Source organism: Stigmatopora nigra, unplaced genomic scaffold (assembly GCF_051989575.1).
Source record: "Stigmatopora nigra isolate UIUO_SnigA unplaced genomic scaffold, RoL_Snig_1.1 HiC_scaffold_26, whole genome shotgun sequence".
NCBI lineage: Eukaryota > Metazoa > Chordata > Actinopteri > Syngnathiformes > Syngnathidae > Stigmatopora > Stigmatopora nigra.
In genome coordinates this window covers 1,647,501-1,657,500 of record NW_027551605.1, presented here as the reverse complement: position 1 = coordinate 1,657,500, position 10,000 = coordinate 1,647,501, and the positions used below count along the sequence as shown (strand labels likewise).

The 10,000-nt window shown below is 32.4% G+C and overlaps 1 protein-coding gene across 1 annotated transcript in view; it reads left to right on the top strand.

The window, feature by feature from the left end:
* meis2b (Meis homeobox 2b) overlaps positions 1–10,000 on the top strand; it is a 37,644-nt gene that overhangs the window by 2,925 nt on the left and 24,719 nt on the right. Inside the window, exon 6 of the mRNA XM_077711571.1 lies at positions 3,177–3,323. Within this exon, the coding sequence (XP_077567697.1) occupies positions 3,177–3,323 (147 nt within the window). The remainder of the gene's footprint in view (positions 1–3,176; positions 3,324–10,000) is intronic.

Below are 10,000 nucleotides of genomic sequence, written 5' to 3'. Positions count from 1 at the left end.
TATACATTCACACACACACACACACAGACATATATATATATATATATATATATATATATATACTATATATAATATATTATAGTATATATTATATATATATATATATATATTATATATATATATATATATATATATAGATATATATATATATATATATATATATATATTATATATATATATATATATATATATATATATATATATATATATATATATATATATATATATATATATATATATATATATAATATATATATATATATATATATATATATATATATATATATATATATATATATATATATATATATATAGTAATATATATATTATAATATATATATATATATATATATATATATATATATATATATATATATATATATATATATATATATGTACAGTGTTCCCTCGCTACTTTGCGGTTCAGCTATCACGGACTCAGAGCTTCGCAGGGTTTTTTTGGAAAAAAAATCCAAATATTACATTGAAACGACATATTTACAGGTTTTTTTTTTGTTATAACATGAATTTCACTCTCTCTACCCGTATTCTATATGGTGTACTTTATACAGGGGGTAAAAAAATAAAATACAAAAATAAATAAATAAATTTAAAAAAAATTCTTTGGAATTTTGGAAGCATATTTGAAGGGGAATCCCTACTTCGCGGAAATTCACTTATCTCGGGTGGTCCCGGTCCCCATTAACTGCGATAAGACATATATATGTCTGCCTGGGTATTTTCTTCTAAAAAAGACAGGATTCGTCGCAGTTGAACACTTTTTGGGATGTAACTTTCCTGGGTGATAATCTAGGCAAATGTGTCAATAAATTCCACCGCAGCTTTTGAATTGGAACTTGCTGCTTCCCCGTGTCTAATAACTGTGTGTATTCCAGATCTTTTTTTTGATTTATCGAACCAGCCATGACTCACTTTAAAGGGTTCTGAAGGTGTTGAAGGGTTGTTATTAAATCCATGTAAATTCCGCTGGCTTTTTCACATATAGTTGGCTCGGTCACGCTATGTCCTGCTAACTTTTTATGTTGTATCCACAATAAAAGAAGCCTCACCATCTCGTCATGAATGTCACTGCGCTGGCAGGAAATAATTTTTAGTCCTTTGGAAGGCCTCTTCTCCTTAATTGCGTCCTTCTAAGTCAGGATCGTGGATATGGTTGACGTATGCCTATTGTATTGCCCAGTGCTTTTAGGTATATTTTATACATGAAACAGATGCAGCAAAAAGACAGTGCCATGGCCACTTGCCTTTCTCGCATCTCGAAATTTTTCTCGTATCTGGGGCGAAATATTTCACCAAAATTTTCATCATATCTCGAGCATCTCGTAGGTAGAGCTGCTCGCATGTCGAGGTAATAGTAATGTTTTTACCTTTTGTTGAAATAAAATGAAATTAATTTAAAACTGTAGGTTTATTAGTCGTAATGACGATACACCAATCAATAAATTATCAATAAAATCAATTAAGAATGATGGATCCAACAATAATGCATCTATTTTTTTTTTTGTTATTTTAAGAAATTTTATTCCGTTAGAGCATGCCTGTGCCCCAATGTGTATTCCAGTGACAAAAATGGGATGATATAAGAGTAGAATAGTTCCTGAGCAAATTTGATTTTGAAATTTGTGATTAACGTATCAAAATGAATAACAAGCATGCAAAATATATTCCTATTTGTGTATGGCACGTCTTGTAAGGGTTTTATCTTGAAGGTCTGTGTGCGTGCATGTGATGTGTGTTTGTGTGTGTGTGTGTGTGTGTGTGTTTGTCTGTGTGTGCTTTTCTCTTCTTATGTTCCTCTTGGCTTACCTTCCTCTTGTAATCAGCTGTGTGTGATTGGTGATCAGCCCTTGTCTATCTATTTAAACCATGTGTGTTTGTGAGTCATTGTCAGATCGTCTGCTTTGTTTGGCTTCAAGCCACGTTGCGATGCAATGTTCCATGTTTCATGTTCCTCGTTTACCCATGTCTTCCATTTCAGGTTTGTTATTTGATCCTAACGCATAGTTATTTTTTATACCCTTGCCACGTTTGTTTTATTTAAAAATGTCACTTTTCAATAGCGTAGCGATGGTTGGCTGGTTACAGACATGTTGCCTTGAAAAGGATATAGAACAGGGCTCGCCTCTTCATTTCACTTGCCCCATTAATTTTGAATAGAGAACCAAGTTGTTTTAAACACACTCAGAGAAAAAAACAACAGCAACAACAACAAAAATTGAAAAACCCTGTTAGAATTCCGTGTCGATGAACGGCGGTCAAAAGACAGTTGTTGTTGTTGTTGTTGTTGTTGTTAGCCAGCCAAACGGAGTGTACTATATTGTCAAGCAGAATGCAAATCTACTGTGACAGTTTCAAAATATAATGCGTGAATGTATTCACACATTATATATATATATATATATATATATATATATATATATATATATATATATATATATATATATATATATATATATATATATATATATATATATATATATATATATATATATATATATATATATATATATATATATATATATATATATATATATATATATATATATATATATATATACATATATACATACATATATACATATATATATATATATATATATATATATATATATATATATATATATATATATATATATATATATATATATATATATATATATATATATATATATATATATATATATATATATATATATATATATATATATATATATATATATATATATATATATATATATATATATATATATATATATATATATATATATATATATATATATATATATATATATATATATATATATATATATATATATATATATATATATATATATATATATATATATATATATATATATATATATATATATATATATATACATATACATACATATACATACATATATATATATATATATATATATATATATATATATATATATATATATATATATATATATATATATATATATATATATATATATATATATATATATATATATATATATATATATATATATATATATATATATGTATATATATATATATATATATACACATATATATATTTATATACATATATATTTGTAAAGTTTTTTATGTGTCCTGGGGGAAAAGTATTTAATTGATTTAAATGACGGGATTTCATTGTTTAGGTCCATGAGTTGTGTGATAACTTCTGCCATCGGTACATCAGCTGCCTGAAAGGCAAAATGCCAATCGACTTGGTCATTGAGGACCGAGACGTCTGTAAATCAGATTTTGACGACCTATCAGGATCTTCTACCAACATTGCAGATCATGTAAGTTTATGGCATTGTGAACCTGGATGAACATAACTGTCACTTAAATGTTATTTATCAGAATTTGAGTATTGTAATAATCGGATGAATAATGTGACATTACCTTTGTTTGTAAGAGCTGCTCTAGTATATTTTGGTTTAGTTGGGTGTCTGTATTTTTAGTATAAACTATGGTCCTCAAATAATAATTATAATAAATTACGGCCTTTCATGCAATATTGTTACTGAACTTAGATTTTTACATCATATCAAATTTTATAGAGTGACCCGGTTGTTGACCGGTTAACGCGCCGGCCTCGCAGTTCTGGGGTTCATGGGTTCAAATCCAGGTCTGTCCACCTGTGTGGAGTTTGCATGTTCTCCCCGGCTACTCCGGTTTCTTCCCAAATTTAAAAAAACAGACATGGTAGGCTGGTTAAACACTCTAAATTGTATGAGTGTAAACGTGAATTGTTGTCCGTCTTCTTGAGCCCTGCAATTGCCTGGTCACCAATTTAGGGTCTCCACCTGTCACATACCTGAAAGTCAGCTAGGATAGGCTCCAGCCCCACCCCCCTCGCAGTCCTGAGATCAAGGGTTCTCTACCATGCTCCAGCATTCCCTTGTGGATTCTGCATGTTCTCCCTGGTGTCTGTGTCGGGTTAATCCTATTTAAGTTCAGTTCAGTACTTTAGTTTCCCCCCCACATCTCAATATGCATGAGAGGTCTATTGAACACCACCAATTCTCTGTATGTGCAGTTTTGAGGAGTAAAGATTGTTTTTTCATGTGCAGGCTCTGATTGGTTGGTAACCAGGTCAATGAATATGGCGCCTCCTGCCCATACTCGCTTGGGATAAAAATTAGCCTGGCAATCTTGCCACACTTGTGAGGTTCCTAAGTTGTACAAAATATGAACAAGAGTGCCCCTCCATGTTGAGAAGCCTCGACATAAGGTTTTCAAAACCAGTTTGATTTTTGGATTGATTTAGACAAATATTTAAAAGTAAATTTTGTGTTGACTAGAAAGTATTTCTACATCTGTTTGGCTCCAGTTTTTTTTTTTTTACCAAATTCATTCATTTTCCTTAACATTTATGTTCACAAAGGTAAAAGAGTGGTTCTTAACCATCAAACCCTGAAGTAAGGATAGTGACTTAATTCTTGGAAAGGATTTAAAAGTAGCCATGGTTCACTCTGAAATCCCATTAGAAGATCCTGATTGTTGCAGATATTTTCTTTTTGTTTGTTTTTTTGCAGTTTGATGGATTTTTTTCTCATATTTCTACTGTATATTTCTGACATGACCTGATTGCGTGTCTCTGCATAAATGGCAACATTAAATTGGTTCAAAAAAGGTTGGGCATCACTGCTGTAAAAGGTCTCAAAAGGGTAGTTTCAATGTGCTGAAGTTATTATTTACTTATTTCTATTATTTTAAATATGAATGATTGTTGGCAACCCAGTGGTTAGTGAGGGTTTTGAGCTTCCTGTGTGGAGTTTACACATCCATGCAAACTCCACACAGGGGTACCGACCTGTATTTGAACCCAGGTCACCCACTGTGAGGCCAAAGCACTAACGACTCGCTCCACCAGGCCGCCTTCAATGTAAATATATATATATATATATATATATATATATATATATATATATATATATATATATATATATATATATATATATATATATATATATATATATATATATATATATATATATATATATATATATATATATATATATATATATATATATATATATATATATATATATATATATATATATATATATATATATATATATATATATATATATATATATATATATATATATATATATATATATATATATATATATATATATATATATATATATATATATATATATATATATATATATATATATATATATATATATATATATATATATATATATATATATATATATATATATATATATATATATATATATATATATATATATATATATATATATATATATATATATATATATATATATATATATATATATATATATATATATATATATATATATATATATATATATATATATATATATACATACATACATACATACATACATACATACATATATATATATATATATATGTTCATGCTAAAAAAAAAACAATTATTGGTTGTCAAATCTAAATTATTTCCAATAGTTTTTCTCGGCCATTTTCAGTAGCGTACGCGAAATTCGCAAATTCTTGGGCGCAAAAAAAAACATGCCTGCACGCACATTGCTTGCATTTCTCCTTGCATTCAAGGTCAAATACTGTGTGCGCTGAGCACAGAAAATTTGTGTCTAGAAAGACGTCCTTTGGCCAAAGTCTAATAAAGAGACATTTTGCCAACTTACAATATTATTGAACGTTTTGTCAGTACAGTTTCGATTGTTTTTGACAAACGCAGACGCATAATTTCCCTCCAGTGCATGGAAATGCAACATTTTTTGCACACTCGCCAACGTTTTTGGGATCGCGAGTTTGTCTCTCATATCATCCAATGCTCCATCAAAAGGTTAAATCTGGAACCCTGAATCCAAAATATGCAATATTATTCTGGATTTCGGATGGGAACATCGGGGTTGGAGTCCTAGGGATCATCAAAATTTAATTTTGGGGGTTTAACTCTATTTTCTCAATAAACCATAATAACAATTTTCTCACGCTAAGCCCCAGTAGAATTTTCACCCAATAATTGAAATTCATTTTGATTACTCACATATAAACCGCTAGTGTCGGAGAAAAGTATGATGACTGAATCGAGGGAATGGCTTACATGCAGATAAAAACACGACATGCACGAAACTGCAAATTGACGATGATGACACGATGACGTCATGACAAAAAAACGGCGTCTTCCTGACATCACGACGCAAGACAATGCGGCATTATACGGTCATTAATTTCAAAATAAAGGAAAGATAAACTGATAAAGTGCTAAACAAAATGTATTTTGACACCCATGAATATAATTTAAGTAAAAAATAAACCGAATCTTGCATAAAATGTGAAAAACCTCTCGTTCGCGTCACTGCTCGCTCGGGGCACCGCCATCTTATTGTTGTTAAACGTGCTCTTACAGCAGATTTTACCATGTCAGCACATCAAAATAGTTAAGGCTGATCCTGGCTCTAGTGAGGTAACAAGGGCTGGCAATGTCTTCCAGTGAGTTCAGAGAGCAGCCGACGATCCTTTGGGCAGTGTTAATCACTTTCTTAAAACATATTTTTATTGTTTGTAATTCACCATCTACTAACAGAATAACAAATAACTAGTGGTTATGATGTTTAATACTAAATGAGACATTATTCAGTACCAGGTGGCGAGAGAGACATGATGGCTGCCCTCGTAACACAACATAAACTTTAAATTGAACTTATTAACTTAGATTCCTATACACAAAAACTTAAAAAAAGTTTCAATCTTACGTTACACTAAATTTAAACCTTCTTGTGCAGTAACCAAGACAAAGAGGTTAATGTATTCCACCGTTGCTTTTGAGGCGAACTCCATAGGTATTGGCAAACTCGTTCAGTCACCTGTACACAACTGTTGTTTTTTTGATTATTTCGTGCTTAACATACCGTATTTCCACGACTATAAGGCGCACCGCATTATAAGGCGCACCCTCGATGAATGACATTTTTTTCCATATTTAAGGCGCACTGTATTATAAGGCACACTGTCTATTTTGGAGAAAATTTAAGACTTAAGTGCGCCTTATAGTCGTCAAAATACGGTAATTGCTATTGACTTCCAGGTATGAAGCACTCACTACACAGTCACCTCTAGAGCCAGCCATCGTTGATGTTTTGGATGGTTTTGTATAAAATCTTGCAGTGGGAGAGCTATATGATGGAAGATTTTGTAAACTAAAATGGCATCTGCATATTTAACAGTATTGTTTCAGTTCAGACGTTTGTGTTTTTTTAATATCCGACAGTGGTGGTTTTTCGTTTTTGGTTTTCTGTTTTTTCCATATATAAGGCGCACTGGATTATAAGGCGCAATGTCTATTTTGGAGAAAATTTAAAACTTTTAAGTGCGCCTTATAATTGTGAAAATACGGTAGATTGTCATCATGCGTGTTTTCTTTGCATTACACTTGCACTGGTTTGCTTTGGAACCATTGTTTTTCCTTTAATTCTGCACCGACCAACCACCAAAAAACCTCTAAAAAAATGCAATGCTCCACCCAATACTCGTAGATATCTTTGCACGAGGGAGATGCGCGAGAAATAATAAGCAGTCTTTTGCGTCTCGGCCACCTGGCTGTCTTGTATGCTCCTATCTCAAAATTTGTCTTGTATCTTAAGGCAAACAGTTGCTCAGAATTTTACACGTATCTCAAATTCCTTGTATTTTGGGGCACTCGTATGTTTAGGTGTTTTTTGTAATTATCTCTGTCAGTGTTATAGGTAATTGCTATACACATGCCTTTTGTTAACGGTAATTTTGAAGTTGTTTTGATTGTGAACCAAGACTCCCCACTATATTGGAACATTATCAGGACCTACTGTCAGGTTGCACCCAAAACTCACTTTTACATTATTAACATTTTAGATGGCCACAACAAGGTGGACCGTTATCAAGTTTACTCTCAAAAACTTGTTCTTCTTTTTATTTTATTTTGCATTTTCAGCACCCTAAATAGACAGATGAGAGATTTTGGGTCGCCATATCAATGACTATACACAATGCACAATATACTTTCACTAACCTGTTCATGAAATTAAACTTTACATTCCTGTCCACATTACTTACCAACAGTTTTGTTTAAGTTACTTTTTAAAAGTTAGTTATCATTACTTCTCTGAAAAAGTTATCAAATTTCGTTGCTAGATACTCAATTATGAAAGTAATTACGTTACTTTTGTAGAAGAGAGCTATGTTTTGTGTGTGCTGAAATGAACAGCTAGGTCGTCTATCTTCTATTCAGAAATTATTTTATTCTCTTATGTGGACGGAAGAAGGTACAAACTTGATTCTAAGACAATAACACAGAGTGAAAACAGAACATAGAACAATAACACAAATTAAAACACACATTGCCCGAACATTTAAAGAAATATCTACCAGTCTGGGCCCCTTCTCCTTCCACCCTTCAGTGGCTTTACCTGCTTACCCTGCTCTCACCTTTAAGACTACATATATGCAAATGAACAAGTGGGTGTAATTTAGGTCGTGGCCTGATCCAACGAGATGAGTTGAGAACAAAAAGGTGTGAACTCCCCTTTGCTCATCACAATAGCCAGGAATAGAGCAACTATTTCTGTCTTGTGTTGGGCCCCCGTGCCTGGGTAACAGAATTAGTTATTTAAAAGCGTAAATTCGATGAATCAAACCAAAAGATATCTAAGAACCTACATATGGATGCACATTATCTTAAAGCTATGAAAGAATACATGTGCGTATAAGAAATAGCTTTCCTCACTTTACTTTAAAAATATCAGTATGTTTATTTTTGTTCCTTGCATGGTGCTTATTCTTATCGTTGACTGCGGTAGGCAGTCCAGGTCATGTTTGCATTTCCACTCTGAAAAGCCTCCACTCTCGTTGTGATCTGCACTTACCTTTGCAGTGTACTTTAGTTTAAACAGTTTTTGTCAGTGTCTACTAGTAAGACACACCCTACTCTGTCAAACTGTTTCTGATTGGCTTAAAATTAAAAGAGCCATGTGGAATCTAGAGGGTTCTGTAAGACTCCAATGCTGCTAACTGAGACACCACAGAGAGAGAGAGAGAGTGAGAGAGTGAGTGTGTGTGAGAGAGAGAGAGAGGGAGAGAGAGCGAGAGAGCGAGAGAGAGAGAGAGAGAGAGAGAGAGAGAGAGAGAGAGAGAGAGAGAGAGAGAGAAAGAGAGAAAATAAGAGAAAGAGAGAATAAGAGAAAGAGAGAGAGGGAGACAGAGAGAGAGAGAGAGAGAGAGATAGAGTGAGAGAGAGAGAGAGAGAGAGAGAGAGAGAGAGAGAGAGAGAGAGAGAGAGAGAGAGAGCACCAAAGACATCTGTAAATGACAAATAGACTCACATGGGTAAAAGTGTGAAAAAGGGTGAAGTTTGGGGCACGGTGTTCAGTTGAATAAACGTTAAGAGTATATCTCACGTTCATTCATTAGTAAAAATAAAGATGTTCTATTAGGATCAATGAAGTAAAACTTGAACATTAACTTTCAGGCCACTATAGGTTGAAAATTTTAAGGTGTAACGTTAAAACTTACAGGAAAAAAAGTGGTTTTGCTATGTAAATGCTATGTAATGTTTTGGGATGTGGGAGGAGACCGGAGTACCTGTAGAAACCCCACGCAAGCTCAGCGAGAAAATGCAAACTCGACATAGGATTATCCGGATCTGGGATTGAATCCTCGATCTCAGAACTGTAAGGCTTACGCGGTAACCACTCGTCCACCGGGCCGCTTTTGATGTTGCTGATGGTAACAATAATATCATTCTGTATCATGCAGATTTAGGCCAGAGCTGTTTTAAATAGTTTCTTCTTCCAGTTTTTTGGATTGCCTTTTAATAGATAGGAAGTGAGGAAATTAAGCCTTTGTTAGATTGATGAATGTCAAAACACATGGTGTTCCTTTGAGTAACTGCATTTAGAGAGGAGTTGTAATTATTTGGATAGCTTAGAAAAGAAAGGCCATCATTGAGAGCCCTCCTTTA